The 25926-nt window shown below is 49.5% G+C and overlaps 1 protein-coding gene across 1 annotated transcript in view; it reads left to right on the top strand.

Moving 5' to 3' along the window:
• CROCC2 (ciliary rootlet coiled-coil, rootletin family member 2) overlaps positions 1-25926 on the top strand; it is a 1301560-nt gene that overhangs the window by 777825 nt on the left and 497809 nt on the right. The window contains exon 23 of the mRNA XM_078665477.1: positions 9372-9515. Within this exon, the coding sequence (XP_078521603.1) occupies positions 9372-9515 (144 nt within the window). The remainder of the gene's footprint in view (positions 1-9371; positions 9516-25926) is intronic.

Here is a 25926-nt window from a genome sequence, read left to right as displayed (position 1 = left end):
GCCCATGGAGGTTGGGTACACCTGGGCCCTTTATTGCTCCACAAGCGAAGAACCCCTTTCTTTTCACCGGAAAGTGATTGTTAACCCCTTCGACGCTCATGACGAGCTGGGCTCGTCATGAGGTAGCCTCCTCGCACGCTCATGACGAGCCCAGCTCGTCATGTAAAGTGCGCTTTTGAAAAAGTCAGCGCAGCAGCAGAATATCGACCGCACGCATGCGGTTAATGGAGAACCAAGAATAGCCCTGATTGATACGGAGTGCCTCCAAAGTGTCATGAGGCCTCAAGCCATCCCTGGAGGGATCCCATCCACAACAGGAGTAGTGAACATACGCTTTCAATGGGACAGTAAAACATATCCCATGACAAACATATCTATTCAACACCAACCAGCTAAACCCCCTGTATCCCTACAGGTGGGCCTAATACCAACACTGCCTGAGCAGATGGTCTTGGTTACTGATTATCCACTTATACATGACCTGCTCTGTGGCACGTGGAAAGGAGGCACCGAATGACGAGAGAAGGCCCCTTTCTCACAAGTTCAGGATCCAGAATGGGCCATAGGGAAAGTTCCGAAAAGTAGAAAACAGAGGAAAAGAGAAAAGAAGAGCTGGACCCCAGTTTTCATAACCGGTACAGGCAATGAATGATGGGACCATGATAGGGATTTTCACTCTGCCAACGAGAGGACCCTACTCTTCAAGAGGCATGGAGACAAGCCCAGGAACAAGAGGATCCCCTCCAAGTAGATCCCCAGTACTTTACCCAAAAGGGGCTGTTATATTGGCTAGGGAGGGAAAACCATGCCTATCCAATTTTTAGTACCTCTGCCTTTTAGAGAGATGGTCTTGTATTTAGCTCACAGTCTCCTACTAGGGGGTCATTGTGGAGCAGAAAAAAACACAACAAGCAATAATAGACAGATTCTATTAGCCAGGGATTTATAAACAAGTTTGAGACTACTGTGAAAAATGCTTGATTTGTCAAAAAAACTGCAGATATATTCCTCCTCGAGTTCCCTTAAGACCCCTATCAATAATCGATTAACCATTCTCTAGGGTAGGAATGGATAGCCCGGCCCCCTTCTTCCCTCATGCAATGGTTATCGCTGTGTGCTGGTCATGGTGGACTATGCCACACGGGTTCCTGAGGCTGTAGCCCATAGGCAACCTAATACGACACTGTAGGAACTGGGGTCACCAGTTCCCCGGGGGTAGCCTGGCACGAGCAGGTAGGCACCCGAAAGCTTAGGTGTTAAGTGACTACACAGCACACACAACCACTGAAACAATAAACGCACTCGCAATGACTTAGACCACACCAGTGAGTTTGATTTAAAACAAGATGTTTTTATATAAGATCAAGGTTAGGGTAATCAAAAATCACAGCATCAAATTCTCATCAAAGCATTTCATCAGAGGGGAGTAAAAGAAGCAATCCAAGAGTCAGAATAACATATCTCAATAACACATTTCATTAAGGGAGGAAAGAGAGCATTTCATTAGAAGCTTAAAAATTTCCTTACCCAACCATAACATTTCGCTAGGCAAGAATAAAACTTTTCATCTGGCAAGGTTATCTATCTCCTCAGGTGAGAATAAACATTTCATCATCTACTGGTAGGTAATTACTCCACATTTTCCTATGGAAGAATAACCATTTCATTAGGTATAAACCAACATGTCATCAGGTTATTCAAGGCAATTAATCAACATCTCACTATGCAGGACTAAACATTTCATTAAAGGTGAACTATTTTATCAGCAGAAGGAAAAACTTCATTAGCCAGGTTACACCATGAATAAACAGTTCCTTAACTAGGAATCAACATTTCACTAGAAATCAGGCAGGAATAATACCATTTCCTTACTCAGGAGTCAACGGGGCGTTGAGGTGACTCATTCAGTAGAGGTAGACACTCCATTAGCCACATTAAGCATTTAGCACTTTGGGCCAGGGGACCGTTAATCCAGCACCCCAGCGGTACTTTCCAAGGACTTGCCTAGGGGCAGGTTAGCACCACCCGTCCCCCAACGTGGGGTTAACTTGACTGAACTTAGGCCCCCAAAGGTGTCTTTCGGGGCTCTGGCCCCGTCTCAGGGCAATGAATAATAAAGATAGTAATGCTTCAGCAACACAGTTCCTTAGCACTAAACATGCCTTAGGCGCTTATGACCATTTCATTATGGAAGGAGAACCAAGCATGTGGTGTAAATATGCATTTCCTTAAACATATAAAACTTGGCTTAGGCCTATAAAACATTTCCTTGCGGCCAGAATAACATTGGAGGAACCACTTCCAGTAAGGATCAGCATTTCATCACATAAAAATAACAGCCTATCACAATCAGGCAGGAATGAACATCCCCTTATATCAATAGAAACATTTCTTTTAAGAGTAATGACCCATTAAACATTTCATCAAGGGAGCATAAACATTTCCTGAGGCTGTTGTGAACAGCTCAATATCGGAAGTAAACCCTTCAGTAATCACCTTACGCTGGGATAAACACTTCCTCATGCCAGGATAACCATCTCCCTCAGTAATAACCCTTGGTATCAGGTAAAGCGACATACCTTTAGGCCAGAATAAACATTCTCCTTAAGCAGGCCCAACCTGGCACCAGGCGACAGTAAACAATCTCTCAGCCCATATACATAACCTCTGGGCCGGCCTAGGGTGAGTGTAAGCAACCAGTTCTCCCTAACTGGGGCTATTCTCAGCAAACTCGGGCCCCCCAATGGTTGTGGAGGGGTGATTGCAGGTTCTGGCCCAGTTGTGGTGGCTCCAAGGGCCAATTAGGGCCAACGGGGCCCAGTCTCAAGTGCTCCCCAGGGGAGGGGTGGTTTCGGGGGCCTCCTTTTCACTCCCGGGAGGCCCCGCTCTGCTCGTTTAGTACGCCCTCCCCCTGGGACGTTACCTGCGAGCTTCGGGCCTTCTCCGGGCCCCTTTTGGCGACATCGGCAGGCAGGGAAGAGGGGGCCCTCCTGGTAGGCCTCCTCTCAATTTTCGGCCCTCCGGGTGCCTGGGCTGGCTGATGGGGGTTCTCGGGCTCCTTCTAAGCCCTCCGGCGATGTTAACCGGCTGTTCCCGGGCCTTCTGCAGCCTCCACGGCCCGGGAACCAATCAAGATGTGGCACAGGAGGGACTAGGCCGCAGCGGCCAATGGCATGTACCGAGCCCTAGAGCCAATCCGAGGCTCGCTTGCCGGGGGCTCGGCCACGCGGCTAATCAATGCGCGGCGGGGGCGTGGCTTGACGCCCCCCTGTCACGTGAGGTCGGCAGGACGGCTTCTTCGGGCCTAGCGCTGCTCACTTCGTACTCCGGCGGCCCTCTCCTCACACCGGGGGCCGCCGCAACGATGTCCAGAAGCGGGGGGACCCTCCCCCCAGGCAAGCTCCAGGCCGCGACGGCGTCCGCAGGCAGAGGCGGGGTCCGCAACACCAGGGGCAGCAGCGGCGCCACACAACAGCGCTGGGGACAGCAGGCAGCGCCTCATAGGGCTGCTGCGGTAAGTGCACAGATGGCGCTTTGGGGGCAATTACAACAGCGCTCAGCAGATCGGCAGGGATCCAGCGCTTCTCCCCGGGCACAAGCAGAGTAGCGCTCGGCAATTTCAGCACTTGGGCAGTTTCCACAATAGTGTGCCTGGCAGCCACAGATCCCCAAATGACAGCGCTGGGCAATCAGGGTCAATTTCAGCAATAGCGCTTCTCAGGCACAGCGCTACAGGTCATAAAAGTCTCCAGAAACCTCAGCGCTTCGCAAGGGGTCACAGTAGGGGAGCGCTGGGTAAGCAGGGAAGGCAGTTCAGATGATGCAGGACAGGCCACACGACAGTGGCAGGATTGCGCAGGAACCCAGGTCAGGACAAAGGGGCAGAAGGAGCACAGCCCAATACCTGGTGGATCCCCAGTGGTCCTGGTTAGCGCAGTCAGACTTCTTCTTCTTGGCGCTTGATGGTTTTGGCGCCCTTTGTAAATAGCAGTTTCTTGGTTTCTTGAAGGGGGGTTGAGTTGAGGGCTGCTGACAGGAATTCTCAGCAGGTCACTGTAGATGGTCCCTGGGTTCCCCTCCCGCCGGGCCAGATCAGTGGGCTAGTTCCGGGTTCCTCACTCAACTTAAGAGGCAGCACCTAAGCCCTGTCACTCACAGTGGCATAGGTCCCTGACTAGGCCCTCCCGCCTAAATCTCCTGCGTGGGTCCCCCAGGTCAGTGATGCCCCAACTGACTGGAAAGTTTCCCTCCCTTTCCTTTTATAGGCCCAGGTCAGGTGACCACCCTCTAAGGCGTCAAAACTAGGCTCCACCCCTATTCTAGAAGGTGCCAGGAGCTTCCCTTCTCTAACTGTGGGCAGGCAAGGCAGGCTGGAATGGCAACAGTGTATGGTGTCTCAGCCAGCTCCTGGCAGCTAGAATGCGCCTTAACAAGGCCACGCTGCAGTAGCAGGGGCCTATGGCAGCCATGTTGAAGGTAGAGAGCACCTGCACCTAGCATTGATTTTAATAATACACAGGGCATTACAACCTCACAGGGCCTATACAACTTTATTACGAGGGGGGGACATCCAGACTTAGGGGAGCGAAAAGGGAAAAGGGCCAAGTCCAACAGACACAAATAGCTAAAGCCATGATAAACATCTTCTCACATGTTGGATTTCCAAAGGAAATAATCACTGATCAGGGACCTCCCTTCACATCCAAGTTAATGCAACAAATTTGTCAACAACTAAGCATTAAACAGATTTGTACCGCAGCCTACCACCCTCAAACTGATGGGTTGGTGGAACGCTACAATGCCACCCTAAAGACCACCCTAACAAAAAACTGCTAAATCTAGAGGCCCGGAAGTGAGATGACATGCTTCCCTTGGCTTTGTTCGCCATTCGTTGTGGGCAACAGAAAAGCTTGGGGTATTATTCCTTTGAGTTGCTCTACAGGAGACAACCCCCCACCCTTACCGATATGGCCCTGGAAGAATGGGAGGAAGAAAAAGACACCGCAAACCCTCTTCTGGACTACGTAGCCAGTTTGAAGTCACAACTCAACCAAGTCATGGCAATTGTAAAATCCGACCTTGAACAGGCCCAACATAACCAGAAGGTCCAATACGACAAAGCCACTAAAGAACGAACACTAAAAGTAGGGGATGTGGCTCTGATTTTAATGCCCACATCAGAGCACAAGTTGTTAAGCCAGTGGCAAGGCCCATATAAAATCCTTGAGAGAGTGACCCCTGTCACATATAAACTAGAGATGGATCCAATTAGAAATTACACCCAAATCTATCCTATCAACCTCTTTAAAAAATGGGAAGGACCTGCTCCTGTTTCCTTGGGAACACAACCGGTGTCATTAGCAGAACAAAGCCTCAATAACGAATTATCAGAGTCCCAAAAAAGCGAACTAAGGAACACCTTGCGTCCAGTACAAGATGTGTTCTCCTTACTTCCAGGTAAAACCTCGATCATAGAACATGAGATACACACAACCCCAGGGAAAAAAGTTAGATTATGCCCTTCTCGTGTTCCCGGAGCCAGAAGGGAAGTAGTAGACAAGGAGGTCTGTCAGATGTTGGAAATGGGAGTCATAGAACCCTCTAAAAGCGAGTGGAGCTCCCCGATAGTGATTGTTCCCGAACCAGTCGGGTCTATACGATTTTGCATTGATTTTAGGGAGGTGAATAAAATATCCAGGTTCGATGTGTACCCCCTCCCTAGGGTTCACGAGATGATAGAAAGACTACGGAAAGCCCAATATATCAGTACATTGGATCTTTGTAAGGGGTACTGACAGGTACCTTTGAAGGGACAAGACAGGGAAAAAAACGAATTCTGTACCCCTATGCGTCTGATCCACTGCAAAGTCTTACCGTTCAGGTCGCATGGGCCCCCTGTAACCTTTCAGAGACTAATAAACATCGTACTACAGCCTCATAAAGACTTTTCAGCTGCATATTTAGATGATATAATTATTTATAGCTCAACATGGAAAGAACACTTGGAACACTTAACACAAGTCATCCAAACCTTAGGTAAAAGTGGGCTAGCAATGAATCCAGCTAAAATCTACTTGGCTGCAAAATCAGTGAAGTACTTAGGGTACCTTTTAGGGGAGGGTTGTATAAAACCCGAAGAGTAGAAAGTGGCCGCAACAGCCCAAGTACCTTTTCCCAAAACCAGGAAAGACCTTTGGGCTTTCCTAGGACTACTTGGATACTATAGGAGATTCATCCCAAATTTTTCACAGGTCTTCGCGCCCCTAACAGACCTACTGAGAAAGAATGTGCAAACAGAAAAACGCCTTTGAGTTCCCACTCACTCAGAAGTACAGGCTTTTCAACAACTGAAGCAGCGCCTTACTTCCAAACCGTTCCTACTGAGTCCTAACTATGAGAAACCCTTCCTGCTACAAACTGATGCATCAGAAAGCAGCCTTGGGTCTGTATTGTCCCAGACAGACGACAGTAATCATGAAAGGCCAATTCTTTGTATCAGCCGAAAGTTGCTCCCAAGAGAAACCAGATACATGGTTATAGAGAAGGAAGCTCTAGCCATCAAATGGGCCATTGAGTCTCTTAGGTACTATTTAGATGGAAGAGAATTCCTCATATATACTGATCACGCTCTGTTGGAGTGGCTGTCTAGGAATAGGGGACACAATCAAAGGATCTGGAGGTGGTTCTTAACCCTGCAACCCTTCCGATTTACTGTCATCCATAGGAAAGGGAAAGTACAGACTGATGTTGATTATCTTTCAAGATATCCAGTAGACCCGTTTCTTGTAAACAAGAAAGTTAGGGAAGGGGGATGTAAGGGAGTTCCCCAAACCCCTACATTCGATGTCGATCCAATCCCGATATTTTGACCTTGGGTTCCTTCCTCCCGGGGTCCCGATGACATCAGCATACAAAGGTCAGAAGTGCATAAAATAAAAACGGACTATCGTTCCTTCGTACAGGACGGAACGACAACTCAAGGGCCAATCAGGGTGAAGGAAGGCGGAAAGACGAATCCTATGGCCCAATTATTGCTGGAGTCAAGAAACGAGGAGGTGGAGATAAGGACGACCCGGACAGCGTTTGAGGAGGAGGAGAGCGGGAAAAGGAAAGCGGAGGAGAGGGAAAGGCGTTCAGGACCGGAGGAAGGGCTGAGGCCGAACAGCACAGTCGGAGACATCGCCAGAGATAAGGAGGACGCCTAGCTGTGGTACGAAGACAGTTGGACTCCAGAGTACACGCAAGAGCCGGCGCAACTCTGGAGAGTTGCGGCAGAGAGCAGTACGTAACTCTGGAGAGAGAATGTTGGGCGTAGTGGGTGGAAGGCAGCCTTTAGCTTCCCTGAGACCAGGGGTGGGGAAACCCCAGGTACACAACCACAACCACAATTTGATTTGTTTGGTTTATTTTTTCTTTAGGTTAAAGGACGATTTTTCCCTTCACGGTGCATTTAACAAACCCTCACTGTGGTGTGGTGGAAGTAAATAGCATTAGGTTCAGAACACATGCTTACCGCTTCCTTTTGTTCTCCTTCTCGTCCCTTGTTGGTGAGGAAAGCCTTAGGACTCCCGCCAGAGCTCCATCCCAGAGGTAACGGCTGCTGTTGTTCCCTCAGATAGTCTAATAACCGCATTTGAGCACAAAAAGCCTTGAGCATTAACAAAAGCATACATTACGGTTTTCTGTTACGTAGCAGGGGCCCGCAGGCGGAGTAATACTACACCAGATATACTGATAGGTGAATTATGTATTGAGGAACCGAGTGACTGATTTTCACCAAAATAACGCATCAGAGCGTGAATACCGATAATATCTGAGAGCAAAAGTGTGAATAAAATCATAGATAATCAGTTATGTGAATAGAAAATAATAAGGAATGACAATAAAACTTACATGTGAAATCTGCATTGAATATCCAGGTTAGCACCAAACATTGATAGAAGCATTCCTTTTCCCCTGCAATGTTAGACTAAAAGACAGCACCTCCTGCCTGATCCGCGTGCCCCTTGAATAAAAATACCTGTGGGTAATCGCGAGAGTGACGGAGTATGTGTGGCACAGCAAGGTGACTATCACAGGATGAATGTATAAAGTTACAATCACCACACCTAGGGATTACATCCGGACCCATCAGATGGCCTACAACCTATTCATATATTAGCTTTTTTTTTTAAACTGAGTTGTACATAGTCAGATCACAAATCACAGCAATGTAAATAATCACAGGATCACTTATTCATTTTTGTTTTAATGAAGAGATCCAGGGAAATCTGTTGCCAGAGTGTCATGCACGAAATAAGCATATGCATAAAACACCGGAAAATACGGTCCAACATTTTGATATGGATGAGACACGATTAACAGTCAGGATGAGTGAAAGAAGTAATAATGGCCTCTTCATCTCTCCCGTTTCTTAGGAAATCTTCTGATGACAAAACCAGACAGGTGAGCGCATTAGGCCTCACATTTGTGCATGGTGAACATGCACAGTATAGAAGCAGGGACGAAATAAAAGTAAAAAAGCCATGAGGAAGGCCCCAGACCCATGTGGGCTCCTAGCGAGGGCCGAACCATTTTGGCACAAAAATGGGGTTTAACTGAATAATTATATTCAGTAAAACCCAAAACTTCACAGTTTTTATTCATACCCCAGGAACTGTCCAAATAAGGCATAGCATTTGGGTATAACTCAAGGTATTTTTAACAATCACTAATCTGGATCCCTGATTATCCAGTATTGCTTTATCTGAAAACTCCCATTTCATCTATGGTTGAGCCCGCCTGGGTAGTATCATCTTACCCGGGTGTGGATAGGCGCCAATGGTGAAGCATGTCAAGATACGTGAGTGAGACCTCTACTCCAATATCTTTGGATACCCTTATCCACTAGGATAGGGTAGAGGGAGACTACTACATCTTGCAGCAGGTGCTTGAATGGGATAGCAGTGGCCATATTGTATCATTATTTTACCATTCAGAGTTAGCCAATACATTGGCTCTAAACTTGGCAGCCATGCCGCAACTTTATAACAATGATACACTATGTAGAATACCATTGCAAGACAGCTATCCGCTGCCTGTAGTGTCTAAGCAGCAGCATTTTCTTTTTTCTACTTATGTTCTTCTAATTATGTTGCATACGTTGTTGAGCTTGTAAGTGAGTTTTATTGTGGTTGTGTAAGTTGGTAATTGTGAGAATGAGTCAGTGGATGAATAAGTGGATGCATGAGTGCAAAGAAGAGGGACATAGTGCATGTATGACGATCTATTGAGTACCTAAAATCATCAGTGACTGAGGAGGCACTTTCATTTATATGCCAGAGCTACTAATATTGCCAGTGTTTGTTAACAATTTTGCTTTTGTTGTACAGAATACAGTGGCAGATTTAACAGCAGAACTCAAGGCTCTGCAGGTGCGTTTTGAGGATGCTGTGGCCACGCATGAGAAAGAAACCAGAGGCCTGAACGAGCAGCTAAAGGAAATGGCAAGACACAAGGACACAATTGGAAGAGAGGTGAGTTCTCCTTGACTTAAGCTGAGAATGCATTGCACAAGATACCATATGAAAGTTCCTCAGTGGTGCTGTTGTAAAATATTCAACCAGATCAGAGGAAGCTTCATCTCCTACTGAGCCATCTTTATCTGGAGTGACCTCTTCTATCACAGACATGAAGATGAACTAAAGTTAGGAAGCTCAAAGATGAGTCTGCAATTCCCGTGAGACTGCAGACCCATTTACAAGTTAATAGAGGTCCTAGGTCAATCTTGAGTGGCCCTCTTGCCAAAGGAAGAAAAATACCTCTCAACACCCAGGCCATTGTCCCTAGTCAGGAAGCGGTTTTCACATCTCATCAAGGCCAGGTATTGACTGGGCAGCTACTGGAGAGCTAATGCGAATTAGTATTCAGGAGCTTTAGGCAGGGAAAAGGTAACTTTCTCAAAATCATAATTTTAAATATATATATATATATATATATTTTAAATGTTTTTATTAGTTATACAAAAAACAGCGGTGGGACAGTTCGCATGTACAGTTTCCAAGGTTACATTGAGTATAAAGCATTCTAGACATAAATTCTCGTCTTCCCCATTCCCTCCCCTGGTAATCACAGTGTATTCCAAAATGATCTCTGCCCACCCTGTCCTTTCAGTCATCCCCTGAATCAGCATCTGAACTATTGTCGTCAGATTCAGGAATGGGGTCGCAGATGTCCCCCCTATAGGTCTTCCAGGCAGCCCATACTTTGGTCCACTTTCGGGGGCATTTCCGATTTATATAGACAGTCCTCTCAGTAATCATAGTGACGTCCATGTCCCTGCACCAGGCCTCCAACAAGGGCAGCTCAGTGGCTCCCCATTTCTGCAAAAACAGACACAACTGTGTCCCTTGCCGGAATGCACTGTTCGAATTGGCCCAAATGCCAGGGTACTGTGCCCACGTTTTCATAAACAATATTCAACATCTATACCAAGATTTATAGGCCTCCAATAAACCATCAATGTCTCCAAAAACACTTAATGCACTGACTCAAACATATGTCGTGTTTCAAAAACGTTTCATTTTTACTTAGCTGATTCAAAATACTTTGTTTTTGATGTTACATTTACTTGTTAACATTTTATAACATATTCACAATTCATTTTCATTGAGAACATAATGCAAACTAATTTGATTGCTCAGAACTCATAATGCACATCATTTTCATGTGACATAACGAATGTATCAAAACTTGCGACGACTCCCTCCCAATGCATTTCGATGCCGAAGCATCTTCGTCAGGGGAATTACTCTATGAAAAAAATATATATCTCTTGTAAGATAACAGCAACATGACTTTTCAATTACCATCACATTTCTATTCATGCTTCACATGCTCTATCCACACTCTGCTAATCAATTTCATGCAGATGATAGTGTTTAACAATAACCAAGCCTACTAGCAACTCAAGCAACGTAGTGCAACTGATGTGGTGTTCCCTATACATGCTATTCGATTTCCTGAATAGTGCAACCCTTGTTTATTGTCTCCTAAAACGTGATTCACTTGTGACCGACACCAAACCATCGTGTATGTGATTTAATCAAAGTGACCTACTCATAACACAATAATAGTACCTGAAGTGCGTTGTGAAAACCGACTCTCTCTGGAATGACAAATATACATGGACAATAAGTACTACTCCCGTCGTGTTAGTGACCCACAGCCGTTGCCACTGCCCCTACGCCCCCATGCTTACTTGTAATTAACGTCGCGCTCCACGCGAAATCATTTCCTGCTACCACTGCACCGTCTACAAAACGAAACAATGACTTTAACTCACCAGTTATCGACCGACATACTCGCTATACCCTCCCCACACACTGACCCTTACCTCGCTCTAGTCTCATTCGTCCTCTTCTGCTCTGAACACTGCAAGTTTACCGAGTGTCTACTGCGCATGACAGGACGTATTTTAAATGTCTGTCATCAACGCGGGACCCGCGCCCCGCCCACCCGTTTCAAGCCGTCCCAGTATTCTATGCTTCGACGTACTTCACATCCCCATATCATAGCGCCACGTTCCGTTTAGCTACCATGAGGCCCAGTGTCGCCCATGTTTGTCCTTGTCGTGATAAGTCATTGGGTTCCCATATATTTAGGAGGCATCTGCGTGGCTCAGGTAGTAAAGAAACGCTCAGAGTCTGGGAAATCGTTCGCAGGACCTTGCGCCAGTAGTCAGTTATCAGAGGGCAATCCCAGATTGTATGGAAAAAGGAGCCCTCCTCTCCGCATCCACTAAGGCAGTATGGATGTTTTGCCCTGCCTATTTTATGGAGCGTGCTTCTGGTGAGGTAGGAGCAGTGTAGGATTTTGAGTTGAACGAGTCTGAGTCTAGCCGGAATTCCCACCTCCCTGGGCGAGGCTAGTGCCTCCTGCCATTCTGTCTCATCCATGGCGTCGATGTCTGTGGTCCACTTATCCTTTAAAGTTGCTGTGGGATCTGGTAGGTTATTAATCAATTTGAGATATGTGAATGATGTGGCACGTTTGGGCATAAAATCTGTAAGTAGCCTGTCTTCTAGGGGGGAGGCCTCAGGTATGTCGACGTCCTGTGGTAGTACTGCCAGGAGTGCATGTCGAATTTGTATGTATCAGAATGTTTCGGTAGGTGCAAGTTCGTATTGTCGCCTAAGCTGATCAAATGGGATGACCGTCCCCTTGTCCCATATGTCGCCCTCTGTGGATATACCTATGCTGTCCCAGTGCTCAAAGCCCCTGCTGTTCCAAAGTGACCCTAGCTGCTTTGCGTCCCAAAGGGGGGTAAGTTTGGTGATGGTCTCTCTCCACCCCAAACGCGCTTGCGCTGCGTACCATAGCATTACTGTGTGTCTTGTCGGGCCCTCTAGTTTCTATTGTCTGTTCCTAGCTGCGCCCTATCCGCCTTGTATGCCGGATCTGCCTGAGAGGCATGTATCCATTGGTTGATGATTTTAAGGTGTGCCGCCCAGTAATAGAAGTGTACATTGAGAAGTGCTATGCCACCGTCGTACCAGCTGCGGTGCAACTTTGCCTGTGCAAAGCGCGCTGGCCTATTACCCCACAGGAGCGTGGACACCAGTGCTGCTATTTGTTTAAAATATTTCAATGGCACCGGAAACTGCATATTTTCTAGCGCATATAAAAATCGGGGCAGGGCCATCATTTTAAATAAAGCTGCTTCCCCCAGCAGCACATCTCTTCGTAAGCGCTCTAAGGGGGGCGGCAGGTTTTTGGAGAAGAAGGCTGCGGGATCCTTCGTTATATGGATTCCCAGGTACTTAAAAGAATCTTGGGACAGCGCCAGTGGACAGTCCGGGGGAAGTCGCGGCACTGGTCCCTTAAGAACTGATTTGGACCGGTTTATGGTGTATCCAGAAACTGCCCCAAAAGCGTCGCAGATCTCAAGTATTACTGGTAGAGCGCTTTCCGGGTCCGTAAGATACACCAAAATATCATCAGCGTAGAGGGAAATGCGGTCCTCCCAACCCTCCGCCCATTTAATACCTCGCAGAAGAGGGGTCCCTCTAAGACTCGCCGCCAGGGGCTCTAATACCAGCGCAAAAAGAAGTGGCGATAAAGGGCAGCGTTGTCGAGTCCCTCTTGTCAGCAGTATAGCTTCTGAGAGATGCCCATTCACCGCCACGCACGCCACCGTATCTGTGTAGAGGAGCCGGGTCCACGCACAAAATTTTTGGCCCAAGCGCGGAAGTGCCGCAAAAAGGTAGGTCCATTCCACCATGTCAAAGGCCATTCTAGCATCTAGGGAAAGGACCGCTGACGGTTCAGATAGGACATGGTCCCGCGCTAACGCGCTATGTAGGCGCCTGAGATTGAGTGCAGTATTTATGTGCGGCATAAAACCGGACTGGTTCGGGTGGATTAAATTGGGAAGGTGTGCTTGTAATCTATTGGCGAGCACTTTGACTAATATTTTTGCCTTCGCATTGAGTAGTGATATAGGGCGATAGGAGAGACACCCCGATGGGGGCTTCCCGGTTTCAAAATAGCCACTCTTTGGTCCAGAGGCAGAAGCCCCCGCTCCAGACTGTCGTTGTACATCTCCAGTAGGTGTGGGCAGAGAGTGTCTGTCATAAGTTTGTATAGCTCCAGCGGGATCCCGTTGGGTCCCAGTGCTTTACCGGACTGTAATGATTTAATAGCGGCGCCTATCTCCTCTACGGCAAGTTCGGCCTCAAGCTCCAAAGAAGCTCCCCCTCAAGTCCAGGCAGTTCCACGTTTCGCAGAAAAACCGCAGCTTCAGCCTCTGATGCAATCGAGGATAAAGTGTACACTGCCCAGAAATGCCCAGCCAGTGCGTGTGCTATGGCCCCCGGGTCCGATGTAAGATGACCCTCGGCCGTCCGTAGTTGTGCTATAGTCCTGGTGCCACGTTCCCTCCTGTCCAACCATGGCAATAACTTCCCTGCTTTATCACCTACATCATAAATTTTATGTCTGGTTGCCATAAGGGCAGTCATCGTCTCGTGCCTAAGGTGTTCCCTATATTGCTGTTATTTTAAGTGAAGGGTGTGCGCCGACGCGAGTGTTGGGTCAGTCGTATGTTTGGTGTCTGCTGCCTGCAACTCCTGTTCCAAAGTTAGGAGGTCTTGGTGCTTCGTGCGTTTGTATCCCGTGATGGAGGCTATAGCCTGTCCCCTGAGAACTGTCTTGTAGGCCTCCCACAGGATGGCTGGGGAGCCAACCGAAGCTACGTTCTCGGCAAAGAAATGTTTGGTGGTCTTACGAAGTTCCTTCCGCACCTGTAGGAACCGTAAGTAACCTGGATAAATCGCGTAAAGTCGCTTGCGGGAAGTGTGATGGGAAGAGTATACTAATACTACTGGCGAATGGTCAGAGACACCCCTGGGCCCAATATCAATGTTTTCTATATGTTGTAGACTGGACTCTGAGGTCAGGAAATAATCTATCCTCGACAGACTGTTGTGCACAGCAGAGGGAAATGTGTATTGTTTTGCGACTGGATGCTTGTGCCTCCACGCATCCACCAGTCCTAACGCTTCTGAGAAGCTCTGTAAGCGTGCTACCCCGGGTGTCAAGGTCCTCACTGGGTGCCTGTCTATGCTGGCATCCATCGTTGCGTTGTAATCCCCCCCCCCCCAATAAGAAGGTCCCCGTCTGGCAGAGACAGCAAAAATTGACTGAGGGCCGGGAATGCCACCGCGTGCAGCGCAGGGGTGATGTATACTGACACTACATTAATGAGTCTACCTTCCCACTGACCATGCAGTGCAGCAAACCTCCCTTGATCGTCATGTCTTGTTTGTAGAACTATAAAGGGAGAGTTTTTTCGCAACAGGATACCCGTTCCTCTAGACCCTGTCGAAATCTCGGAGTGCACCATCATCTTGAACCCCCATCTATCCATCGCCCTATATGCCGCACCCGTGAGGTGGGTCTCCTGCAGGAGTGCTAATGTGGGAGCTTGACGTTTCAGGGCCGGCAATACTAACCCTCTTTTAATGTTGTCCCCCAATCCGTGTACATTCCACGTAAGCAGTGTGAGCGGGGCCACTGGAACTACCGGGGCCTCTGCCCGGGCGTTAGTGCGAGGGGTGTCTGTCGCCATTAGAATCATGAGAAGCATATGGGGATTGTAACCCAGTCATGTCATGTAAGGACCTATCAGGCTGTAAATACCATGCTGTGGTGTCTGTTCCGATATAAACCAAAACTAAGAAACGAAAAACCGTAACTACCCAACCCCATAATCCAACCCTCCTCCCTGCCTCCCTGCCCGACCGACCTCTTACTGCCCGCCACCCCAACATAGCAGAGTGCTCCATCCCAACCCAAAACAGTGTACTTGCGTGTAGGGGGGTAAGAAGTCCGGGGGGAGTGTAACCCTTCCTTTCCGGTAGGGCCCGCATCAGCCCGGTGTCCAGAGTCGGCTTATATGTAGTGTCATTTACAAACAGGTGTCCTTGCTACAGTTCGCTTTCCGCAGGTCCGGTTCATCCATTGCCGAGGTCGTCTGCGTCCACTCTCTGCGAATTGGCCTCTTCAGGTTGATAAAGTTCTTGGTTGCTCGCCTCTTCGTCGTCGGTCCGACGGCGCTGCCCTCTGTTGCCGCGACCGGGTCCGTCCGTCTTCCGCCATCCCTCAAGCCAGTCATAGGCCTCCTCAGGTGTCTCGAAGAACCATGTCTTCCCCTCCGCCACGACCCTCAGTTTTGCTGGAAATAACATCGAGTAGGGCACCTCTCGGGCTCGCAATGCCTTTTTGACCTCCAGGAAACTGCGACGGCGCTTTGAAACCGCCGCCGTGTAGTCAGGGAAGAAGGAGATTGAGGAGTTATGCAAACAAATTTGCGGGGAGACTCGCGCAGTCTGGAGGATGACGTCTCTGTCTCGGAAATTAAACAGGCGCGCGAGCACCGGCCTGGGGGGCGCCCCTGGTCTGGCCCTTCCACCTGTCACTCTATGCGCCAGCTCCACCGAAAAGAAAGTGGAGAGTCCCTTTGGCTGCAGCCTGGTTTTTATCAGGTCCTCCACATATAAGTCCATTGCCTGGGTACCTTCACTCTCCGGAATGCCCAAAATGCGGACGTTATTTCTGCGCGAGCGCCCTTCCTGGTCGTCCAGTTTTTCGGTCAGCATTTTGTTCTCCGTTTCGAGTCGTGAGACGGTTTTCTGTAGTACTGCCATGTCGATGGTCAAAGTCTTTGTGGACTGCTCAACCTCCTCAACTCTGGTAGTGATTTTCTGAAAGTCTGCACGTAGTAAAAACACACCGGTGGAGATAGAACCCACTGTGGGTTTGTACGCTGGTGAGCGCCGCCATTATGTCTTCCAGAGTTACTTTTTTGGAGGTATCGTCTCCCGTAGCCCCTCCCGATGAGTTTTTCCCCTCCGGTAGCGGTGGAAAGTCTTTCGCGTAGACGTACTTATCCAGCCTGGCTTGTGCATTTTGATTCCTGGGGCCTCTGCCCGCCATGGCGTTTTTCTGGGTCTTCAGTGGGGACCGCCGTGTGATGCCGCCCGCTGCTATGGTGTTGCGTGTGACCTGCATCCCACCGAAGAGCGTCAGCCCCCCGTTTTCTGTGTCTCGCTCTCCACAGGATCTCCAGTGTATGTGCTAACCGGGGGGGGGGGGGAAGTGAGGCAGCGTCCGTCCTGGTCTTTGGTTGTGGTACCCGGGGGGCTGCAGTTCCACCGGGGTAATGTTCTGCGGCAACCCAGGTCGCTCCCCCCAGAGATGATGTTGTGATCCTGAAGGGTCAATGATCCCCCACTTCCGGCACCGGGGGGCGTGGAGCGGGGGGGGGGGGCACAGTGTGAGTGTCTTAGACCAGTCGCAATCCGGTTACAGAGCGGGCCGCTGAGCCCAGTTTCGGTGTTTTAGCAGTCTGTAGGCCTTTCAAACACGTAGTCTCCCCGCAGTCCAAGGTCTTATTTCTCCGATTAGCCAGAAAGAAGGCCAGCAGGCCCAGGAAATGCCTCCGGGGGGGGTCGGGGCGCACAATCCGCAGTGACCCCGTCACTCTGACTCGTTCTCTGTCTCTCTCTGCGCCCCCGTGTGGAGAGGACCCGGCGAGCACAGTAAATCTGGGCCCCGGCTTCACACTCACGTAGGCCTCTCTACACCCCGGTGCGAGCCCCCGGGCTATGCAGAACTGCTGCTGGCCCCACTGTTATGCTGATGACTGCGGGTGTGTGCCGGTCTCTCCTCGCCGCCGATGGATGGGCCGTGGGCGGCCCCACCGCCGTATCGGTCGCTCCGCCTCCCCCGGAGTCCGTCTGGGTGAATGACTAAATCGAGGCCCCGGCTTTCTCAGAAGGAGCAGGCCGCCGCCGTGCGTCGCAGCAGACCACGGTTTCTGTTGGCGGATTTTGGCTGGAACCGCGGCAGCCGATGCTGCTCGGTCACTGAAGCCCCCGCCTTTCATTAATTTACAGGATAAGTGCTCGGATTGATTAGGAAGGGTTCCTCTTCGCCGGAGCCTTCTCAGCAAGCAGCCATCTTGCCGGCTGCTAGCCACTCCCAGCAATTTTAAATATTTATTAAAAATCCGTATTTACCATTAAATTGGATTTAATATATTTTATAGAAATATTTGTATTTGCATTTTTATCAAACTCAACTGTACAGTCGTGAAATCAGCAGTACATAGACCTCTACTCCCACTCCCAACCACCTCAAAGTCACGAATTTCTGTCACTATGCGTGTCACTCCAGTTCAACGTCCACAGAGACAAGGTACAATCATCATATTGTGTCCCACCCGAATCCCTACTGTCGGTGCTCTAGTGACCGAATAGCCAGAATTTCCAGTTCCCTCCCTCACAACCCCCCATCCAATCCATGATAGTGCCGCCATTTGGCCCAGACCCTTCGAAATTTCTTCGGGCACCCCCTTGCTTGATATGTCACTCTCTCGGCTGCCATGTAAAGGTCCAACCCTCTTCTCCATTCCTCTAATCCCGGCGACTCCGTTGACCCCCAGTACTTCGCTATATCTCTTTTCGCTACTACAAGTGCGCGAACTAGGAAGGTGAGGAGTGGACGCGGAAGGTCCACCTCATTAGTCATACCCAGTAGTGCCAGCTTGGGTTCCTGCTGGAGCGGGACCTCCAAAACCTCTCCCAGTTCAGTGAAGACTTGCGTCCAGTAATCTTGTATCCTGTCACATGCCCAAATGGTGTGATAAAAGTCTCCATCATACTGTCGGCATCTAAGACAGTGCGTGTCTACTATTCTCCCCATTCTTTGGAGCCGTATTCTATCGTAGTACGTTCTATGGAGCACCTTGGATTGAATAAGGCGTAGTCTTGATTTAATTGCCACCTCCCGGGGATGCATTAATACTAAGTTCCAGTCTAGGTCTTCCATGCTTCCCACCTCCGCCTCCCATGTGGGCTCAAGCCTCGCCAAATCACCTAGCATATTGTTAGTTAAGGTTTTGTATGTGAGGGAGACCGCCTTCCCTTGGATTCTTTCTTGGAGGAGCCGCCCCTCTAGAGGTGCATATTCTGGGATATAGCTTAGGTGGACATTCTGGGCCTTCCACGCATGTCGTAGCTGCTTATATTTGAAGAGCTGTGTGTGATGGAGCCCAGATTCCGACTTTAGGACCATAAAGGATTTCAGCTCCCCTTTGGCGATCACATCCCCTATAGTGGAGATGCCTATGTCGTCCCATCGTCGGAAGCCGCGTAGTTTATTGAGCTCCGCTAACCACTGACAGTGCCATAACGGTGTTTGCCTGGTGGGCTTCTTCTCCCAGCCCATGCGTTTTGTGGCCTTAGTCCACGCATTTATCGTAAGAATCGTCACTGGGAGGAGCCCAGTAGTAGGCCTCCAGGTTAGGGAGTGAGATCCCCCCGCTATATTGGCGTCTTTGGAGCGGAGTCAGGGCCACTCTAGGTTGCTTACCTAGCCAAAGGAAGGTTCTCAGATCAGAGTGGATTTTAGCCAACAACGTTTACGGAAGCGGATAGTATTCGTTCTGTAGAGCATATAAATACTTAGGTAGAATGACCATCTTATACATGGTCGCTCGACCTAGAAGAATAAGTGGGAGCTGTCTCCAGCGGTCCATATCCGCCACGGAGTTCATTATGATCCGCTCCAAGTTCTTTTGGAATGATAGCGACTTATCAAGGGTGATGTATATCCCAAGATACTGGAAGTCCTCCACTGTCGTCTGTAGTTGCCCCGGCAGCCTCCCCCATCAGCCGCGTCCCCCTGAAATTGGATTTAATATAAACATCAAAAATAGTGTTTGAATCATCATCATAAAACTTTATTTCGGTCACAAGACCATAAAAGTGCAAGTGCTATACAGCTCATACAAATAGATTTATTTTTTTTAAACTGGCAATATACATTAGTATCTACTAATCAAAGAGAGGGAGGAAGAAAAAACGGATCCTTCAGTTTCCTCGTTTCAATCCAAATAATCAAAAGGGGAAGGATCACTTGTCCTGCATGAACCAGGGTATGCAGGAGATAAGGCGAGAGTGTCTCCAATAAAAAACCCTCATGCACGTGTTGGGAAGTGTGGATAGCGGTATATCTTGGTTCTCCGCTCTTCATACACGTGTGTGCATAATCATAGGGTTAGTTTCGGTATGCAGCCTCCACCAGGAGGATCTTACCCTTGGTTAAAAACAGTAGTGACCCAGTGACGTGGACAGTGTTCAAAAATTAAAAACACCCGGATAACCAGAGAATGTACTTTATTGAGTCTGGGTTCGGGTGAATCCCATAAGGGAATGCTCAAAAAGGTGCGTTCTATTGAAAAAATTAGGTTTTCAGGACGCACTAGCATTACTGTGAAATAAAAATGGCCAACATGTTTCAGCCCTATCTGCCGGGATTCGGACTTAAGGGCTTTCTTCAGGACCAGTGGTAGTAAGTGAAAGTGATACTAGTTTACTAAACTTTAATAAGCAAGTGATAGAAAAGGGAAATTTTCTACCTGTTTTCTTCTTCGAGGTCTCGTTGTTTATGTGGAACAGATATGATATATACAAACAAAACAAGGAAAATAGGTAAGGGAGACACATAACGTAGTGAATTCACTACTATACAACGCAATTCTGATGCAACTAAAAAATGGCAATACTCCGTAACCCCCAGTAACTGGCAGTGTCAACTCTCTCTTTCTCCACAAACGTGTACCATGCAAAAAGATTTTTGTTACTGTTGTGATGGTGTATTCCTATGATCATGCAAGGCCACAAAAGAAGCTCATCTTGCTCCCATTGATCAACTAATGGCGTTTGGCATATAGTTTCAACATGATCTCATTAGGTATAACATATACTGATTTTTCATGCATAAATTTTGAGACTCGTGTGTTTATGCAAAAAAGCTTGTTTTCCCATGTGTTATTATTCTCAATGTTGACAAAAAACACACTCGTATCATGCTTGCTTTATAGACACGTTGTATAGTAGTGAATTCACTACGTTATGTGTCTCCCTTACCTATTTCCCTTGTTTTGTTTGTATATATCATATCTGTTCCACAGGTACAACGAGACCTCGAAGAAGAAAACAGGTTGAAAATTTCCCTTTTCTATCACTTGCTTACTAAAGTTTAGTAAACTAGTATCACTTTCACTTACTACCACTGGTCCTGAAGAAAGCCCTTAAGTCCGAATCCCGGCAGATAGGGCTGAAACATGTTGGCCATTTTTATTTCACAGTAATGCTAGTGCGTCCTGAAAACCTAATTTTTTCAATAGAACGCACCTTTTTGAGCATTCCCTTATGGGATTCACCCGTACCCAGACTCAATAAAGTACATTCTCTGGTTATCCGGGTGTTTTTAATTTTTGAACACTGTCCACGTCACTGGGTCACTACTGTTTTTAACCAAGGGTAAGATCCTCCTGGTGAAGGCTGCATACCGAAACTAACCCTATGATTATGCACACACGTGTATGAAGAGCGGAGAACCAAGATATACCGCTATCCACACTTCCCAACACGTGCATGAGGGTTTTTTATTGGAGACACTCTCGCCTTATCTCCTGCATACCCTGGTTCATGCAGGACAAGTGATCCTTCCCCTTTTGATTATTTGAATATACATTAGTAGCCTAGTAAAAATAGCAAACGAACCATGATTTGAATTTCATTAGATAAATAGAATAAACACGTACTGCACTATACAGGACCAGAACAACAAAAACCTTTGTCCATTCCAAAGTAAACAGCATGGACTGCTATACTGCCTTCGATCTAAAGGTGCACTATATTCAAGGCCCCTTAGATATTATCAGTAAAATATAAGTAAACTGTCAGATTAAACATGTAACAACTGCTAAAACTGATGAAACAAAATGAAAGTGTCTTACTCTTTTGGCAATTTCTTTCTAATTGGCCACATATGACCTAAAGACTTTGTGTTGGAAATGGGATGCCGGGCTGGCCAGGGCTTTCGCCAAAGTCAGTCAGAGACCACCACACCCAAGTCAGGGCAAGGGAGTTACACGCCAAGATAACCCCTACTCACCCTCTAGGTAACGTGGCGCGAGCAGCAAGGCTAAACTTGGAGGCGATGTAAGTTAAGTATTTGCGCACGCACCCCAGCAACAACAACCAAAGGCCCACCACAAAGGAAACTCCACACAAGGTTATATAAAAATAGCCTTTGTATTACACCAAAACACATTAGATAAAACACACACTTTACAATGTGCCAGAGGCACGGGCAGAATTTACAGGGGATATGTACAAGACAGGGCCACCTGGACCACTGTCAGGAATCAGAAGTAGCACTTTCAGAAATAGCACTTAGTACATAGAATATAGCACAAAATAGCACACAACCAGTAATCACTGGTAACCAGGATCTCACTAGCACCACCTGTACTAGGGAGAAAACAACCACCTATGTATCACAATACCTGTAGGGGTGTAAGAACATACACATGATGCAATGCATGACATTCATTCAGAGGTGTAAAGGCACATGACGCATAAACAATACATTCAGAGGTGCATAGAACAATAACAATTGCGCCAAACTCACAAGTCACCACCTGTGACTGTCCATGTGTCCCAATGTTAGGGCCTAAACGTGGCAGTTGCCCACAAAGTGCTGGGCAACTGGGTAGCACAATGATGGGGCCAATGTTGGAGCCTCTCTAGGCTCTGCCCAACTGACTGTCTCCTGAGCCTCTCAGGGCTCGCAAGAAGGTGGGGGCAAGGTGGGGCCTTCTGGGGCCACTCCACCACAGACACCAAATGCCCCCTGAGCCTCGCAGGCTCTTCGAACCAACAATGCCTACACTAGCCTCTCTGGGCCCGTCACTAGCGTTGGAGTCCCTCCCGGGGGACTCGAAATGGCATTTGGGCCCCTGAGCTTCTCTGGGCTCTTAAAACAATTGTGGCGCTTTTGAGCCTCCCTGGGCTCACAAAACGAACGGCACCCTCAGAGCCTCTCTGGGCTCGAAACACCAGGCTATGCCCCTGAGCCTCGCAGGCTCTGAACACAAGGGCGCGCTCTCGAGCCTCTCTGGGCTCATCAAGCAAAGGTGCAGCCGGTCGTTGGAGTCCTCAGTGGACTCGGGAATCACTTGAGGCCCCACAGGCCTCTCGGCACAAGTGACTCGCTCTGGAGGGGAGGGGCGGGCACTCACCGGTCTCGCGCCGTCTTCTCTGGCCGGCGGCTCTTCACAGGAGCTCCCGCTCCTCGGGGGCTCCCTTCTCACACTTCTCCCTCTCTCCGGGGCTCTCCCTCGTCCTCGGGAGCCCCGGCAGGCAGCAGCTTCCGCCTGCCTCTCTCCTGCCCCCGGCCTGCCTGACTTCCAGGTCGCGGCTGCGGGGCGGGACTTCCGGTCGCTTCCCCCGGGGCCGCGCTGTGATTGGCCGACGGGCCCTTGCACTTCCGGGTCGTCGCGGGCAGCGCGGCGGCACGTTTCAGGCACTTCTAGGCGGGGGATGAATTTACCGAGGGGTGGCCTCCCTCGAGGTAAATTATAAATCCGAAACAGCGGCAATGTCCCGGGCAGGGTGGGCACCTGCCAGGGGACTCCAAAATCAGCAAAAGCGGCGTGGGCAGCCGCAGAGGGGCAGTGACAGCGCTCCCAGCGCTCAGTTGATAAATAAAGCGCTTCTAAGCGCTAGGGCCGCAAATGAAGCGCTTCCAACGCTTCAGGGATAAAAGAAAGCGCTCTCAAGCGCTAAGGGCCACAAGGAGCGCTACCAAGCGCTAGAGGCAAAGTTCAGGCCCCAATGTCCTTGTAGGCAGGCAGGGGGGCAGGTCTGGGCCCAGAGCCAGCACACTGGGTCTCCAGGCAGGGAGACACCCCAAGTGGCGGTCCTCTGGCCCAGCAGCAGCAACAGCCCCCTCAGGATCCTGGAAGAGAACAACCTTTGTGGGGACACAGCCCCATTTTTATACACCATTTCCCTTTGTCTGAAGGTGCAGGGTGGGGGCGGAACCAGTCGCAGCTGGTTCTTGAGTACTCTGTTTACCTCACCACCCTCTCTATTCACTGGCAGGGCTTGGGTCATTAGACACACCACAGGGGGGTGGAGCCAGCATTGTGTGGGGAAAACCCAGCCCATCCAGGACACAGGTACACTCCTCCCACACATCACTCATGCTTATCTCCCACTCACCACCGGGCAGACCCATCCAGACTTCCTGGAGCCTGGCATGCCAGCCAGCTCCAGCCAATCACACTCCAGCACCCTCACAGCACACGTACAGCCATGTCTAGAAATGGCGCTTCCCTACTAGACACATACATGCTGCATACACCATCTCGCAGCATTCACTCTCACGAGTTCACACATACCAGACTCAAGCCTGTACACCCCACGCATCAGGAACTACCAGGGACACATACATTCCCCATGCATTCCTATGGGCGGGCAGGCCTAGCTCAGCACATGCACTCAGAGTGCGCACGCACTTTCCACTGGGACACAGTGAAAGTGCGCAGAAACCCAAAAATCTCCATTACCAGGTCACCATTTCAAGCAAAAAGTCTAGGGGTGAACCTGCCCTAAGGGCCAAAGTCCAACACAACCCGCTTCCAGCCAAAACGCAGGGTAGAACAATCACCACCGTGATGGACTTCCCTGCTTGGGGCGATAGAACACGGACGCGGGCCCACAACTGCAGGGACACCCTCCTGTTCTACGCCACGGTGAACCCATGGGATTCCTTCTAAACACACTGTCTGGACCAACTGGGCTACCCCACTGGTACTCCCAAGTTGTCCACGGCCAGGACCAGGCCCTGGGCCACCCAGGTGCCACTGGTCCATGCCAATTCGCAGAGCGGGGGGTAGTAACCCCTGGCCCATAGGAACCATTTTCCACTCTTCCTGTCTGCAAGACAGGACTAGACTGCCACTGGTTCTCCAGCCTAGGGCCTACAACCTCAGGCGGACCAGGAGTCTCAGGGAAGGCTCTCCTCCCCTTACCTCTTCTCCTAGGGTTCCTCCTCCTCCGACGAGGGGTACACCTAGAATGCCATTCCAACCCAGGGCTTATCCACTCAGGTTGTACCGGGGTCAGAGGTGGGCTCTCCCACCCTCTGCACCCCCTTCCAGAGGTCTGCCCTGTCCCACCTGGAGAAGTTCCTCTGGAAGAAGAACCGGTCAGGACACTGGTTACAGTCATCCTACCCTTCAGGTCAGGCTGATCCTGAACCTGGCCTTCCAACCTCTAGTCTAAAACCTTCGGTGGAACAATTGCCTGGCACTCCAGGACTTCTGGGGATTCACACACAATCCCCCTGAGGCTAACAAATGTCACATCTGTTGCGTGACTGTCTGTCTGGGGCAGATCTCCCGCCCTCTGTCCACCTGACAGTGCGTGACGATCCCCCAGACCAGAAGTGGCGCCACCCGGGTCCCCCCAAGAAGATCTAGCCCAACTGGCTAGTCCCCGGTCCACTGGTGCATCCACTGGGAAACTCATCCCCCAATCACTCCTCACGCTGGACTCCTGTACCCTCCCTACCGGAGCGGTACTGCCAGCATCTAGAACCACAGGAGCTCTGTTTACAGACACTCCAGGTCCTCTACTCACTAGGAGATCTTCCTCAAGTGGACTAACAGGACAGCCTAGGTCCCCAACCTGGTGTTCCCTACAGAAACCATCCAAGTCCTGAGGCAGGGCTTCGGGCGTCTGGGGAACCTCGGTCTCCCCCTCACTCCTGCTCCACTGAGCCAGGCAGTGAGCCCCTACACCCTCCTCGCTATCCTGGGACCTAGCTGGGCTACACTGAGCCTCTTCCACCACGCTGGGCTGGAAGATCCCTGAACCACTACTTTCGGAATCCCTCACCAATGATTCTGCAGAACCTCTGGTCCTTTCCCAGCGGTCTGCTTCCTCCGCCAGCTCATCAGGATCAGCGCATTCCAAACTCAACAGGTGCTGGCGCAACTCTAGACAACAAACACCAAGGAACTGCTCTCTGAGAACCATGTCGAACAATATGTCCCAATCACATTTCGTGGGCTCCCGTACCCAATCACACAGGGCTACACAACAGTCATCCACAAAATCTTCCCAAGACTGATGAGACGGTTTCCTAAGGTTCCTAAACCTCAACCTATTCTCCTCCTCTGGGGAAACAGGAACCATACTCTGGGAACTGGGACTTTCTACACTGTGATTTAAATAGCTGCCACCACTGGACCCAACCCTCCCTGGGGGATCCAGACACTCAACACTGCGCGCAGGGGATAGTCTACCCTCCAGAGCTACTTCGCCTCTGGTGGAGGCCCTTCTCAGCCTCCTCTATCCTTTCCTGCGCTAAGACCCTCTCGGTCTCTAGCTGTTGCTTCTTAACCTCCAGCTGTTGCTTTCTAACGCCCAGCTGTGCCATAGCCTGGGCATGCTCCAACCTGAGCTTCTCTAAAGCCAGCTGGTGCTCCCTTTCTCTCCTCCTATCTTCCAGCTCCTCTGG

Source organism: Lissotriton helveticus, chromosome 11 (assembly GCF_964261635.1).
Source record: "Lissotriton helveticus chromosome 11, aLisHel1.1, whole genome shotgun sequence".
In the NCBI taxonomy this organism is placed as follows: domain Eukaryota; kingdom Metazoa; phylum Chordata; class Amphibia; order Caudata; family Salamandridae; genus Lissotriton; species Lissotriton helveticus.
Note: the sequence above shows the minus strand (reverse complement) of the source record. Positions and strands in the feature narration are given on the sequence as shown.